This window comes from Sinohyriopsis cumingii, chromosome 14 (genome assembly GCF_028554795.1).
Source record: "Sinohyriopsis cumingii isolate HCF-2022 chromosome 14, ASM2855479v2, whole genome shotgun sequence".
Taxonomy (NCBI): Eukaryota; Metazoa; Mollusca; class Bivalvia; order Unionida; family Unionidae; genus Sinohyriopsis; species Sinohyriopsis cumingii.
In genome coordinates, this window is record NC_142974.1 from 107,340,810 (window position 1) to 107,358,134 (window position 17,325).

The 17,325-nt window shown below is 38.8% G+C and overlaps 1 protein-coding gene across 4 annotated transcripts in view; it reads right to left on the reverse strand.

Moving 5' to 3' along the window:
- Positions 1 to 10,741: 10,741 nt before the first annotated feature.
- LOC149784576 (uncharacterized) overlaps positions 10,742 to 17,325 on the reverse strand; it is a 76,236-nt gene continuing 69,652 nt past the window's right edge. For all 4 annotated transcript variants that reach the window (XM_089933290.1, XM_089933292.1, XM_089933289.1 and 1 more), the window contains one exon: positions 10,742 to 13,604. In XM_089933290.1, the coding sequence (XP_089789416.1) occupies positions 13,576 to 13,604 (29 nt within the window). In that variant the 3' untranslated portion in view covers positions 10,742 to 13,575. The remainder of the gene's footprint in view (positions 13,605 to 17,325) is intronic.

Below are 17,325 nucleotides of genomic sequence, written 5' to 3' on the forward strand. Positions count from 1 at the left end.
CATCGTAAATAAGTGATAAATAACGTTTCCAAAAAAATGTTTCATCATTCTCCATAAATGAATCAGACTGGGGTTTGTTGGACCCATCCAAAAGATTGCTTCCAAAACCGAACAGTGACCTAGACGTCTTAAAAATATCATTTGGAAACCTCTTTCTCTATTCTGTAACTTATTTTTCAACATGTAGCAATCTCAAATAACGGATCCTTTCTTTTATAAATTGGTACACGTAGGAAGAGATATTCATTTCTGATTAGTCTCATCAGATATTTTATTCCTTAAAGTTGTGCCAGATTCATATTTGGAAGTACTCGTATGAGACAGATTAAACAAAATACTGTAGAGAGGAAGCCTTACTGACAAATTAAACTTATGAGCCAAGGAATAATCATCAGCTGTCAGACCAGCATTTTCCAATGCAGTTCTTTAACTCTGCATCTTATGTGAACTGTGTGACGTTATCCTAATCTTCATCAGGCTTCTGGGCTAAACACCACCTATCAACAAGTTTGTTTCTTTATCTTATAATTTCAACATTCGTTTTACCAGTTTTTCTTCTACAATTTATAAACATTTGTTATCTTTTTTAGATATCAAGACATAACCCTTCAAGATACATTCCTTGACTACATCATAATTAGGACATTGTTGTAACTAATTAAAATTTTAACCGGGGATAAAGAAATTCCGAAACATAGTCACCAGAAATTTAAAATGTCGGATCCATCAATATGTATGATCATACTAAGCGTAATACTAATGCATGTGATATGAGCGATTACTGAAATAGCAATATCTAAAACATTCAACTAACGACTAAAATGAAGCAAGTTTTCAATTATGAACTCTCAGAAACATTTATTCAATAGTTAATAGGACTTAGATCAAAACTCAGAAAAAGGATGGATTGGAATCCCATAACAATTATGCTTTAACCATTCAACTGAAAGAAAAACAAAATTATTGATCGCCAAATCATTTTCACCCGACGATTAAATTTACTTATACTGCATCTAGTACGCATGTTTCATTTTTTAGATGTAAATGTAATAAAATAATATTGATAACACTATCTCCACAAATATTCATATCAAGGAAATTAATATCCATCAATATGTGGAATATTCTTCATGTCATCCTATGTCATGCAAAACGGTATACCATATAGCCACGTCAAAAGATACCGACGCATTATTTCAGATGATTGTCAGTTATAAAATTCGTTAATAAATTACAAACATATTTCCAAAATAAAAATTCTCCTACACATATAATTGATTCTGCGCTGAACAACTCCCGTAATCTTACTCAACTTGAGGCTTTAAACATAGCATAATGTAAAATAGAGAGAGATGTAATTCCTTTCACAATACAATATAATCCTTCATTATCTAATATAGTTCGTATAATTATAAATGTCATAGTCTCCTAAATTTATCCAATAAAACAAGCGCAAAATCACTTCACAAAATTAAACCAATTCTCGCTTATAGAAGACCCAAGAATTTGCAAGATTTTAAATTATAACTTTATAGACAGAAAATAAAAAAGACACTTTTCGTCATTTAAATGTAACAGACACCGGTACTCTCAATCTGCAAACATAAGGGAATGTACTTTTTTAGTAATGCTAATACAAAAAAGGTTTTTGTCTCTACGTGATAGCACTAACTGCATATCAACTGATATGATTTATTTAATAACCTGTATAAAACGTAGCATGCAATATGTTGGACAAACACTTCAACAAGTTTCTAAGAGAATGAATAATCATCGATTTCATATGAAAAAATATAGAGATCCTCACTTTTCCTCTAATATTTCAACACACCTTAATACCAGTAATCACTTTCTATTTGATTTGTCTTTCACGCCAATAGATATTGTGCATGGTGCCATGAATAGACTCATAAAAGATACTTATTGGATTCATAAGTTAGGTACTTTGTTTCCTAATGGACTTAATGCCAGTGCACTATATAAAATTGTATAATTTAATTTGATATATTGTATATCCTTTATAACAATATAATTTTATGTCTGACTCTGTGTCGCTATTTTATTTTATTATTTTTACTAATTCAAGTTTCATTAGAGACACGTTTACCTTTTAGATTCTGTCAGACACACACATACATATGTATATATATATATATATATATATATATATATATATATATATATATATATATATATATATATATATATATATATATATATATACACAGATATATATATATATATATATATATATATATATATATATATATATATATATATATATATATATATATATATGTATTGTAACATGCTCCACCCCGGGGATTAATTTCCCGGAGCAAGCTCCCTTATATTTAGAGAATTTCTTCCTGTTTCGATGGTTCGGCAATCCTCAAGGTGAGACTTTGAATTGGTTGCAATAGTATAATGTACTGGTAGTACATAGTAAGTCGTCTGATAACAGACGAAATCTCTGTAGAAATAATGGCTTCTTATACTAGCTACTTATCCGTGAGGAGATATTTATCTAAGTATATAAACAACATAAAATCTGAATGAGAAAAATAGAGGATTTATTTTAGTCTTAACATGTCAATAAACACTTCAATATAATAGAATTCACATATTCTCCTACTAGTCAATAAATAAATTAGTATAACAGAACGTACATATACTTATAACCAGCAGTCTCAACAGTTAGTATTAAATAATACTATTGATCACATATAATTTACTTTAATGCTTTTATAATGTTCATAGGGGTAACACTACAATCCCAATACAAACGGATTCAAATAAACAGAATTAACAGGCGACACGGGTGACGATTTCTTTTACGATAAAAATATAAAGTCATACAAATGTACCGAAATAGCGTTATGGAGGCCCTATTTGTATGACCATTTCTTTTACGATAAAAATATAAAGTCATAAAAATGTACCGAAATAGCGTTATGGAGGCCCTATATCCCTACGTAAGAGTATTCAACACTTTATCTTTGGCTTTGGTTTTCCTTAGTATATAAATTTACTATTAAATTTATATATTGCATAAATGAATGTATATTTTCTAATATTATTATTTCTACTTAGAGAATGATAACATTCCCTATCACTTTTGGAAGCCGATAATATATTGTAGTATACGAACCCGATGCCGGTTGAAGGGAAACTGACTGGTTTGCGCGACACCCATATTTATAACCTTCCGTTGCACTACACAGTGTAACACTCCGCCAAAATAGTACATATTGTTAACAAGTATTTAAGACTCAATAAATACTAAATATCGTTAAATTATTGAGATACAAAACAAACATTAAATGCTAATTATATTATTACAATCTTAATCGCAAACTTATGGTCAAACACTAAAATCTTTTTGTCACACGTATAAATAGTAAACATTGGCCTCCACACAAGTTGGTGGTGCGGGAAAATTAGAACACGCACAATCCTAATGCGTTATCCTCGCAGGTGAAGGTAAGTGCATTATTTTCTTGTTGAGCATAACTTATTCTACGTAAAAACTAGTTATATCGACTATTTATTGCTGTTCAATAATGAATGCATATACCGCGTAGTGGAAATCTGAGGTGCCTCCAATTCGTAAATTGCCTCCAAAACAAAGATGGCGGACATTGTGAAATACATTGAACGTTGTACATAATATCAATCATACAGAACAGTTGTTTTGTAATACATCGAACTTAACATAGTCTCAGAATATCCATCTGCATATGAGACTAGCATATTTGTATTCATGTAAAATTGGTAACACTACCCCCAGTTTTTCAAAAGTTGCCGTCCTCGACAACATATTCATCATGCAACATGAAGTTTACACATAAAATAATTAAGAAAACTACCACACGAGATTTCTAGATTTTAAACTTTCCACTATCTCTGAGAACCATTATTAGAACCAGAAATGTTTCATTTAAACAATATGTTAGAACAAATATTCTTTATTCTACACTAGTACGACGAGTAGTTGAAAATCTATAAAAAAAGGATATGCTATTTTCTACTGCCAACCCCCCAAACCCTCCAAAAAATAAGAACTTTTATACATTTCAAATACCTACCGCAGGCCCTACTATTTCTAAATATTACCATATTTTTCATATCCAAACAGGGATGCCCTGTAGCCCTCGAATTACATTGTCAGTAGATTTATCCCTGATCTCAGCTGCCTTCCGGAATGATTCCAGGAGACCATTGGGATCTTCAGCTGAGGTCACTATGTCTCGCAAGGCGCAGAAGTTTTGGAACCGCATGAAACGGACGCTTTGGCCATCTACAATCTTAGGCTGAGCGGTCCCTGGCAGAGCAAGGAAATTATATTTTTCTAACAAGTTATTTCTGTGTGGCTGCCCATCTGGATTCAGCTCTTTCTCCAAGGTTAGGGCAGCCATCTCCCATAGCATCAACTTGACATCTCCCGTCATCGTTGACCACTTTCGAGGGGGCCATTTCAACATTTTCCCAAAAGAACTGACTCCTCTTCGACTGCACTCCAATTCCTCATAGCTGGAGGGTATAGTGGCATGCCACCAAAAGTGAGGAACGACAAAGCCTCATATTTTGCTACCCTGGGAACACTCTCCGCAATGAGAGGGTTCTCTTCACCTGGGTGGCTGGCAGTTGCAGTAGCTGTAGGCAAGGAGGTAGCTTCTTTCCTGGGAACATTTGTCATATTATCATATTGATCCCCAGAATGATGTGGCTGTGTGGCCTCCTCTGATGGTTCGCGGGCTACTCTTCGCGGAGACGAAAACAAGGGTTCCGCCAGCTCGATGGATTCGGGAGAAGACAGATCATTCATCCCATATTCAAAGTCTATTCTGTCCGCCAGAACGGATAACCGTTCGGAATCACTGTCTGAATGATCCATCTTCTCCTCCTTCTGGTTCCCTCTTCCTACATGGTCTCCAGTCACATCTTCATTAGTGCCCTGCTCAGGCTGCTTCTCTTCCAGCATTCTCCTTATGGCTTCCATTTTCACTGGCCTATCCATCCTCCATCTGCTGACTGGAGAGTATGCTGCATAGCCCCTACCAAGCACGGGATGCACATTGTTCATGTGTGAAGTCAGATGTTGTTGTCTGCTCTTCGTACACGTGTATGTGCAGCCTTCATATGGGCAACTTGATATGGTCCCCGTGCTTGTCTCTGCAGTGTTGCCTTAGACTTTTCTGGCTGGTGTAGGTAGCGTAGCACTGACTGCATTTGTACAGCGTCATTGTTGTTGTTGTTGGTGTTTGTTACCTGTAATGACAGAGACAACACAAACGTGGTTATGTATAGTTTCTTTACCAATAAAACACTGATCTTATTGTTACCCCTTTACCCTGTCAGTGAGACCGTTGCTTATATTGACACCCAAAGTGGTAATTTAAGAGCAAGATGAGAAGGAACAATAAATTGTATCATCTTTCATGCAGTTGCTTTAGTTATCCAGCGTGCTAAATAACCGATTATAACACATGATGCAATCATACCCAGCTACACCTACAACCGTATGCTCTCCGATATTACCAATTTCAAGAGCATGGGGATACATAAGTATTTCACGTAATGTAACTTATTTCGTCTGTCAAACTCCTAACAGATTCAAGGTTAACTGATTCGATTATATGGCATACGCTGACATCCACTTAGGTAACATTTTGCTGCTGGCACGTCTGCTTTCAAAGCTGCCATTAACTTGTTTCCTATCCTTTCTCGTATTAGACTGTCTATTATCGTTGCATACTTCTTTTTTTTAAGTTATATTTCTTTGCTTTGTTTTCCCTTCCCCCAGGCGCGTCAGTCTGTTGCTTGACCCAGTTCTGATATTCCCCATGAAAGGGCTTCAAAGTGTCATGATGTACAATTTTCTCTTTGGCATTTGGGCTCTTCCTGACTTGATAAATCAGATCTGAGATCTGACCAATGACTAGGTACGGTCCTTCCCACTTCTCTTGCAGCTTGGGAGATTTTCCCTTAATTTTGGTTGTAACTCGGATGCAAACAGCTTCTCCTACTTTGTACTTGATCTGATTTGCTCTGTGGTCATATCTTCTTTTCTGTCTATTGCTTGCTTCAATCATGTTCCCCGTGCTTTTTCGTGGATATCCCACATCTTCTCTTGGAGTAACAGTATATAATCAGAATCGTTCTTAGCGTCTCCCAAGTAAGGTGGTTTTCCATAGAGTAAATCGACTGGTAATTCTATTTCTCTTCCCATTATCATCATGCTTGGGGTGTATCCAGTGCTCTCGTGCACTGATGTCAAATATGCCAATGTTGCTAAGGGTAAATGAGCATCCCAATCGCTTTGATCCGCTGAGATGTACTTGCTTAAAATATCCTCCACCGTTCTGTTAAATCTTTCAACCATGCCATCACTTTGGGGGCGGAAAGGTGTAGTTCTTGTCTTGTCAATACGTATTATTTCGCACAAACTCTGAAATAGCTGTGACTCAAATTGACGTCCTTGGTACGTATGCAACTGACGGGGCACACCAAAACGGCAAATAAACTGGTTGACAAATAACTTAGCAACCGTTGAAGCCTCTTGATTTGGCATAGCATAACATTCAGTCCATCTAGTGAATTGATCCGTTACTACTAATATGTATCTGTTTCTGAAAACAGTTTCTGGAAGAGGACCCATGATGTCCATAGCCACTCGTTCCAGTGGAGCTCCAACAATGTACTGCTTGATTTTTGCTCGGTTTTTGACATGGCGTGTTTTTTCCTCATTTGGCATTGTTTATACCTTGCACACCACTCGGATACACTGTTTTTGTATCTTAGCTAATAAAATCGTTCTTTTACTCTTTCAAGCGTTCTGGATATACCAAAATGTCCAGAACCAGGGTTGTCGTGAAGCATCTGCAAAACTTCATTCTGTAATGATGATGGCAATACTAACTGATACATTGGTCCTCGTGCGGGGCCATACCAGACTCTGTAAAGTACACCTTGTATGACTTGTAGTCTATTCCACTGAGACCAATATTCTTTGCAGTCCACATTTTGAAAAGATATTTCCTCCCACTTTGGTCTTTCTTGATAATTCTCCTTCCATTTTATGACTGTTGACAAAACGTGATCATTCATCTGAGCCTCTCTAATTTCAGATTCAGACTTCCTTTGAAACCAGTTACTTTCTATGCGGAGCGTTTCATTAGTTTTGTCACTATTACCCAACTGCATTCCGCCTACCATCCTAACTTTTGCCAAAGAAGTTTCATCGTCTTTAACCTCTCGCCTTTTACAGTAGTCACATGGATAGCATGGTCTACGTGACAAACCGTCAGCATTGCCATGTCTTCGGCCTGGACGATGTTGTATGGTCACCTTGTAAGTTCCTAAGATTTCCAGCCACCGCGCCATTTGTCCCTCTGGGTTCTTGAATTTAAGGAGCCAGTTAAGAGCTCCATGGTCCGTGCGAACAAGAAATTCTACTCCATACAAATAATGATGAAAGTGTTTGATCGATTGTACCACTGCAAGAAGTTCTTTTCGGGCAACACAATAATTTCTCTCAGCCTTGGAGAGTGCCCTACTGTAATAAGCAATTACTTTTTCAATGCCATCTTGTTCCTGAGATAGTACGGCTCCAATAGCACATCCACTTGCATCAGTGTCCAAAATGAATAAATGTTCTACATTTGGATATGTAAGAATCGGGGCTGAGGTGAGGAGATCCTTTAATTTCTCAAAAGATTGTTGGCACTGTGATGTCCACTGAAACTTTACCTGTTTCTCAGTCAGTTTGTGTTATGGTCTTGCTACTTCTGCAAAATCTTTGATGAATCTGCGGTAATAGGAACAGGTTCCAAGAAAACTTTTCAAGTCATGTAAATTCTGGGGTTGTGGCCACGCTTTAACTGTTTCAGTCCTGGCTGGATCAGTCGATATGCCCTCACTGGAAACAATATGGCCAAGGAAAGTGAACTTCCTTTTGAAAAGCTCGCACTTTTTGGTTGACATCTTTAACCCTGCCTCGCGGATTCGTGAGAGGACATCAGCAAGCCTTTTGATATGAGTGTCTATGTCTGTGGAAAACACGATGATATCATCCAAATAAATGAGACATGTCTCCCAATGAATACCAGACAGACAAATTTGCTCTGGGCAACCATCTTGAACTTTGACGGAGCCAACACGGTCTTCTTGGATATCAATTCGTCTTCTGGTATTTCTACTTTTTCACAGACTGCGGCACAAATACCTCTGTACAGTTTCCTAGTTTCATTGGAAACATTCGCTACCCGTAGGGGAATTTTTCCCCCTCGAGGATCAACGAGAGTCCTTGCTATAAGAATTCCCTCTCTTGCTAATCTTGACCCATGATTTTCTACAAGAGCACTCTGGACGTTTGAGACATCACCTTTTACATCGGCCAAGATTATCGTTTCGCTAGCTGGAGGTATTATCAATGTTTCGCTTATTGTAATTCGAAAAATAGAGTCCAGCTCACTTTCCTTTTGGCACAACAATTTTTCTCCATAAAACGTTAGTGTTCCCTGTCTCATATTTATTTGACAGCCATGTGCATGTAGAAAATAGTATCCAAGAATGGCAGGTGCGTCCACTTCAGCAACAATCACCTTATGTTCTACAACTTTGTATTTAACCTTTATAGTGGCTTGTACGTATCCATAAGGAGTGACAAGTCCCCCATCTGCCATGCGTAGTCTTGCGTTATCTTGTATGAGTTTCGGTCTGTTGTGCTTTGGAATGGAGTTATATTTATCTGGATGGACAACTGTAATGGTAGATCCAGTATCTATCAAGCAGTTTACTTCAACTCCACATATTTCTGTTTTAATGTATCATCCATCTGGTAATGATTCAAACTTAACAGCTTCTAAATCCTTGGACCTTTTTGTTGAGGAGGTCGATGTAAGGTCCATTACACCAGCCGATTCAAGTTTTCCGATCTCTTTTGTTTGTTAGTAAAAGCTCCCCTGTTGCCTTTTGCGAGTTCGTCCTTCTGTATCTTGATACACTCTCTTTTCCAGTGTCCTGGTTTATTACAATACTTGCAATTCCCCGGTTTTCTATTGCTAGAACCATTCCTAGCTTGTCCCACAAGTGTTGATGAAATTCGTCCGTCAGTCTGAGCCTGTATCACATAAGCTCCATATACCGCCGCATCCATGACGTCTTTATCATTGCAATCTTCTCTCTGTTGTCTGATGCTGTTTTTGAGTCCAAGCCTCCTTCTTCTACCAGTTTGAAACGCTTCGTATTCAAGGGCTATCATTAATGCATCCTCAGCTGTTTTTGCCTTCCCATGATGTACGGCCCATTCCATTTCAGAATCATTCAACGCATCTGTAAAATAATCAAGGCATAGCTGTTGTCGAATCTCCATCTGTGCAGAGGGATATGCCAATCGGGTTAACCTCTTTATTTCCTGTGCCAACTCAGGAAGTGTCTCATCCCTCTTTCATAATCGTGTCTTAATCTGAGCCCTATATAATTCAGCCTGATTCTCAGGTTGGAGACGTGCCGTTAGCGCAGCAACAAGACTATCAAAATCTCTACGTTGTGATAGTGAGAGGTCGCTCAGCACCCTTTGGGCAGTTCCTCTCAAAGTAGTAGCTAACTCTAGAGCTTTGCCTCTTTTATCCCAGTTATTATTCTCAGCCACCATCTGGAAATGGACGTAATAGTCCTGCCAATTTGTAGTACCATCATAAAAGGCTGGTTTCCGATGTTTCATCTGACCCCCATTGAACCGGACATGAGACTGACTTCCACTTAAATAACCTGGATCATCTCTGACATCCTGTAACCTCCCAATTCCATATGACGGCTGGCCAGTTCCGTCACCACCAGCATAGGAAACAGATGTCCCAAAGATCCCCTGCCGTGTCTCACATTGAAAATCCCTGGATATTCCCGTGGTGCCAAACACAGTACCCAAATTACTGCTTGAGCACCCCGACCCAACCTCGAGGTTTGAAGCATAACTTCTGGAATTACATGTTCCCCCAGTCTGGGACACTTCTCCTAGACCATCAACAGAAATTCCCCTGGAATGATCCACAAACAACGGCTCCTCATGAAAGTCAAATCGTTGTCTCACTATTATGGTTCTCAGGTCATCATATGCCTTTTGTAGCATATCCAATCGATACTGCAAGTTTTCTCTTTCCATACTTATCTCCTCCGACGTTTGACAGTTTTCCCTCTGGCATGTCAGTTCTGTTTAAAGGTCACAATCAGAAGCTGGCATCCTTAATTGCATTTCTCCACTTGGTGTTCCCACTGTATAGGCAAAGGCCTGCGTGAGTTTAATTCTCCCGGCACCGGGTTCGCTGTCTCCACTGTACCCTTCTGTGGACGACATATTCCTTTCCATTCGTTTGAAGTATCAAAAAATGTTTCTTCCAGGAAGTTCCTCACCGCTGCCACCACTGTAACGTGCTCCACCCCGGGGGTTAATTTCCCGGCGCAAGCTCCCTTATATTTAGAGAATTTCTTCCTGTTTCGATGGTTCGGCAATCCTCAAGGTGAGACTTTGAATTGGTTGCAATAGTATAATGTACTGGTAGTACATAGTAAGTCGTCTGATAACAGACGAAATCTCTGTAGAAATAATGGCTTCTTATACTAGCTACTTATCCGTGAGGAGATATTTATCTAAGTATATAAACAACATAAAATCTGAATGAGAAAAATAGAGGATTTATTTTAGTCTTAACATGTCAATAAACACTTCAATATAATAGAATTCACATATTCTCCTACTAGTCAATAAATAAATTAGTATAACAGAACGTACATATACTTATAACCAGCAGTCTCAACAGTTAGTATTAACTAATAATATTGATCACATATAATTTACTGTAATGCTTTTATAATGTTTATAGGGGTAACACTACAATCCCAATACAAACGGATTCAAATAAACAGAATTAACAGGCGAAACGGGTGACGATTTCTTTTACGATAAAAATATAAAGTCATACAAATGTACCGAAATAGCGTTATGGAGGCCCTATTTGTATGACCATTTCTTTTACGATAAAAATATAAAGTCATAAAAATGTACCGAAATAGCGTTATGGAGGCCCTATATCCCTACGTAAGAGTATTCAACACTTTATCTTTGGCTTTGGTTTTCCTTAGTATATAAATTTACTATTAAATTTATATATTGCATAAATGAATGTATATTTTCTAATATTATTATTTCTACTTAGAGAATGATAACATTCCCTATCACTTTTGGAAGCCGATAATATATTGTAGTATACGAACCCGATGCCGGTTGAAGGGAAACTGACTGGTTTGCGCGACACCCATATTTATAACCTTCCGTTGCACTACACAGTGTAACACTCCGCCAAAATAGTACATATTGTTAACAAGTATTTAAGACTCAATAAATACTAAATATCGTTAAATTATTGAGATACAAAACAAACATTAAATGCTAATTATATTATTACAATCTTAATCGCAAACTTATGGTCAAACACTAAAATCTTTTTGTCACACGTATAAATAGTAAACATTGGCCTCCACACAAGTTGGTGGTGCGGGAAAATTAGAACACGCACAATCCTAATGCGTTATCCTCGCAGGTGAAGGTAAGTGCATTATTTTCTTGTTGAGCATAACTTATTCTACGTAAAAACTAGTTATATCGACTATTTATTGCTGTTCAATAATGAATGCATATACCGCGTAGTGGAAATCTGAGGTGCCTCCAATTCGTAAATTGCCTCCAAAACAAAGATGGCGGACATCGTGAATTACATTGAACGTTGTACATAATGTGAATGATACAGAACATTTGTTTTGTAATACATCGAACTTAACATAGTCTCAGAATATCCAATTGCATATGAAACTAGTATATGTGTGATTTACAACATTGAAACAATGTAAACCAATGATATGACACATTGGAGGTGCCTCCAGTACATAAAGTGCCTCCGAAACAAAAATGGCGGACATTGTGAAATACATTGAACGTTGTACATAATATCAATCATACAGAACAGTTGTTTTGTAATACATCGAACTTAACATAGTCTCAGAATATCCATCTGCATATGAAACTAGCATATTTGTATTCATGTAAAATTCGTAACACTACCCCCAGTTTTTCAAAAGTTGCCGTCCTCGACAACATATTCATCATGCAACATGAAGTTTACACATAAAATAATTAAGAAAACTACCACACGAGATTTCTAGATTTTAAACTTTCCACTATCTCTGAGAACCATTATTAGAACCAGAAATGTTTCATTTAAACAATATGTTAGAACAAATATTCTTTATTCTACACTAGTACGACGAGTAGTTGAAAATCTATAAAAAAAGGATATGCTATTTTCTACTGCCAACCTCCAAACCCTCCAAAAAATAAGAACTTTTATACATTTCAAATACCTACCGCAGGCCCTACTATTTCTAAATATTACCATATTTTTCATATCCAAACAGGGATGCCCTGTAGCCCTCGAATTACATTGTCAGTAGATTTATCCCTGATCTCAGCTGCCTTCCGGAATGATTCCAGGAGACCATTGGGATCTTCAGCTGAGGTCACTATGTCTCGCAAGGCGCAGAAGTTTTGGAACCGCATGAAACGGACGTTTTGGCCATCTACAATCTTAGGCTGAGCGGTCCCTGGCAGAGCAAGGAAATTATATTTTTCTAACAAGCTATTTCTGTGTGGCTGCCCATCTGGATTCAGCTCTTTCTCCAAGGTTAGGGCAGCCATCTCCCATAGCATCAACTTGACATCTCCCGTCATCGTTGACCACTTTCGAGGGGGCCATTTCAACATTTTCCCAAAAGAACTGACTCCTCTTCGACTGCACTCCAATTCCTCATAGCTGGAGGGTATAGTGGCATGCCACCAAAAGTGAGGAACGACAAAGCCTCATATTTTGCTACCCTGGGAACACTCTCCGCAATGAGAGGGTTATCTTCACCTGGGTGGCTGGCAGTTGCAGTAGCTGTAGGCAAGGAGGTAGCTTCTTTCCTGGGAACATTTGTCATATTATCATATTGATCCCCAGAATGATGTGGCTGTGTGGCCTCCTCTGATGGTTCGCGGGCTACTCTTCGCGGAGACGAAAACAAGGGTTCCGCCAGCTCGATGGATTCGGGAGAAGACAGATCATTCATCCCATATTCAAAGTCTATTCTGTCCGCCAGAACGGATAACCGTTCGGAATCACTGTCTGAATGATCCATCTTCTCCTCCTTCTGGTTCCCTCTTCCTACATGGTCTCCAGTCACATCTTCATTAGTGCCCTGCTCAGGCTGCTTCTCTTCCAGCATTCTCCTTATGGCTTCCATTTTCACTGGCCTATCCATCCTCCATCTGCTGACTGGAGAGTATGCTGCATAGCCCCTACCAAGCACGGGATGCACATTGTTCATGTGTGAAGTCAGATGTTGTTGTCTGCTCTTCGTACACGTGTATGTGCAGCCTTCATATGGGCAACTTGATATGGTCCCCGTGCTTGTCTCTGCAGTGTTGCCTTAGACTTTTCTGGCTGGTGTAGGTAGCGTAGCACTGACTGCATTTGTACAGCGTCATTGTTGTTGTTGTTGGTGTTTGTTACCTGTAATGACAGAGACAACACAAACGTGGTTATGTATAGTTTCTTTACCAATAAAACACTGATCTTATTGTTACCCCTTTACCCTGTCAGTGAGACCGTTGCTTATATTGACACCCAAAGTGGTAATTTAAGAGCAAGATGAGAAGGAACAATAAATTGTATCATCTTTCATGCAGTTGCTTTAGTTATCCAGCGTGCTAAATAACCGATTATAACACATGATGCAATCATACCCAGCTACACCTACAACCGTATGCTCTCCGATATTACCAATTTCAAGAGCATGGGGATACATAAGTATTTCACGTAATGTAACTTATTTCGTCTGTCAAACTCCTAACAGATTCAAGGTTAACTGATTCGATTATATGGCATACGCTGACATCCACTTAGGTAACATTTTGCTGCTGGCACGTCTGCTTTCAAAGCTGCCATTAACTTGTTTCCTATCCTTTCTCGTATTAGACTGTCTATTATCGTTGCATACTTCTTTTTTTTAAGTTATATTTCTTTGCTTTGTTTTCCCTTCCCCCAGGCGCGTCAGTCTGTTGCTTGACCCAGTTCTGATATTCCCCATGAAAGGGCTTCAAAGTGTCATGATGTACAATTTTCTCTTTGGCATTTGGGCTCTTCCTGACTTGATAAATCAGATCTGAGATCTGACCAATGACTAGGTACGGTCCTTCCCACTTCTCTTGCAGCTTGGGAGATTTTCCCTTAGTTTTGGTTGTAACTCGGATGCAAACAGCTTCTCCTACTTTGTACTTGATCTGATTTGCTCTGTAGTCATATCTTCTTTTATGTCTATTGCTTGCTTCAATCATGTTCCCCCGTGCTTTTTCGTGGATATCCCACATCTTCTCTTGGAGCAACAGTATATAATCAGAATCGTTCTTAGCGTCTCCCAAGTAAGGTGGCTTTCCATAGAGTAAATCGACTGGTAATTCTATTTCTCTTCCCATTATCATCATGCTTGGGGTGTATCCAGTGCTCTCGTGCACTGATGTCAAATATGCCAATGTTGCTAAGGGTAAATGAGCATCCCAATCGCTTTGATCCGCTGAGATGTACTTGCTTAAAATATCCTCCACCGTTCTGTTAAATCTTTCAACCATGCCATCACTTTGGGGGCGGAAAGGTGTAGTTCTTGTCTTGTCAATACGTATTATTTCGCACAAACTCTGAAATAGCTGTGACTCAAATTGACGTCCTTGGTACGTATGCAACTGACGGGGCACACCAAAACGGCAAATAAACTGGTTGACAAATAACTTAGCAACCGTTGAAGCCTCTTGATTTGGCATAGCATAACATTCAGTCCATCTAGTGAATTGATCCGTTACTACTAATATGTATCTGTTTCTGAAAACAGTTTCTGGAAGAGGACCCATGATGTCCATAGCCACTCGTTCCAGTGGAGCTCCAACAATGTACTGCTTGATTTTTGCTCGGTTTTTGACATGGCGTGTTTTTTCCTCATTTGGCATTGTTTATACCTTGCACACCACTCGGATACACTGTTTTTGTATCTTAGCCAATAAAATCGTTCTTTTACTCTTTCAAGCGTTCTTGATATACCAAAATGTCCAGAACCAGGGTTGTCGTGAAGCATCTGCAAAACTTCATTCTGTAATGATGATGGCAATACTAACTGATACATTGGTCCTCGTGCGGGGCCATACCAGACTCTGTAAAGTACACCTTGTATGACTTGTAGTCTATTCCACTGAGACCAATATTCTTTGCAGTCCACATTTTGAAAAGATATTTCCTCCCACTTTGGTCTTTCTTGATAATTCTCCTTCCATTTTATGACTGTTGACAAAACGTGATCATTCATCTGAGCCTCTCTAATTTCAGATTCAGACTTCCTTTGAAACCAGTTACTTTCTATGCGGAGCGTTTCATTAGTTTTGTCACTATTACCCAACTGCATTCCGCCTACCATCCTAACTTTTGCCAAAGAAGTTTCGTCGTCTTTAACCTCTCGCCTTTTACAGTAGTCACATGGATAGCATGGTCTACGTGACAAACCGTCAGCATTGCCATGTCTTCGGCCTGGACGATGTTGTATGGTCACCTTGTAAGTTCCTAAGATTTCCAGCCACCGCGCCATTTGTCCCTCTGGGTTCTTGAATTTAAGGAGCCAGTTAAGTGCTCCATGGTCCGTGCGAACAAGAAATTCTACTCCATACAAATAATGATGAAAGTGTTTGATCGATTGTACCACTGCAAGAAGTTCTTTTCGGGCAACACAATAATTTCTCTCAGCCTTGGAGAGTGCCCTACTGTAATAAGCAATTACTTTTTCAATGCCATCTTGTTCCTGAGATAGTACGGCTCCAATAGCACATCCACTTGCATCAGTGTCCAAAATGAATAAATGTTCTACATTTGGATATGTAAGAATCGGGGCTGAGGTGAGGAGATCCTTTAATTTCTCAAAAGATTGTTGGCACTGTGATGTCCACTGAAACTTTACCTGTTTCTCAGTCAGTTTGTGTAATGGTCTTGCTACTTCTGCAAAATCTTTGATGAATCTGCGGTAATAGGAACAGGTTCCAAGAAAACTTTTCAAGTCATGTAAATTCTGGGGTTGTGGCCACGCTTTAACTGTTTCAGTCCTGGCTGGATCAGTCGATATGCCCTCACTGGAAACAATATGGCCAAGGAAAGTGAACTTCCTTTTGAAAAGCTCGCACTTTTTGGTTGACATCTTTAACCCTGCCTCGCGGATTCGTGAGAGGACATCAGCAAGCCTTTTGATATGAGTGTCTATGTCTGTGGAAAACACGATGATATCATCCAAATAAATGAGACATGTCTCCCAATGAATACCAGACAGACAAATTTGCTCTGGGCAACCATCTTGAACTTTGACGGAGCCAACACGGTCTTCTTGGATATCAATTAGTCTTCTGGTATTTCTACTTTTTCACAGACTGCGGCACAAATACCTCTGTACAGTTTCCTAGTTTCATTGGAAACGTTCGCTACCCGTAGGGGAATTTTTCCCCCTCGAGGATCAACGAGAGTCCTTGCTATAAGAATTCCCTCTCTTGCTAATCTTGACCCATGATTTTCTACAAGAGCACTCTGGACGTTTGAGACATCACCTTTTACATCGGCCAAGATTATCGTTTCGCTAGCTGGAGGTATTATCAATGTTTCGCTTATTGTAATTCGAAAAATAGAGTCCAGCTCACTTTCCTTTTGGCACAACAATTTTTCTCCATAAAACGTGAGTGTTCCCTGTCTCATATTTATTTGACAGCCATGTGCATGTAGAAAATTGTATCCAAGAATGGCAGGTGCGTCCACTTCAGCAACAATCACCTTATGTTCTACAACTTTGTATTTAACCTTTATAGTGGCTTGTACGTATCCATAAGGAGTGACAAGTCCCCCATCTGCCATGCGTAGTCTTGCGTTATCTTGTATGAGTTTCGGTCTGTTGTGCTTTGGAATGGAGTTATATTTATCTGGATGGACAACTGTAATGGTAGATCCAGTATCTATCAAGCAGTTTACTTCAACTCCACATATTTCTGTTTTAATGTATCATCCATCTGGTAATGATTCAAACTTAACAGCTTCTAAATCCTTGGACCTTTTTGTTGAGGAGGCCGATGTAAGGTCCATTACACCAGCCGATTCAAGTTTTCCGATCTCTTTTGTTTGTTAGTAAAAGCTCCCCTGTTGCCTTTTGCGAGTTCGTCCT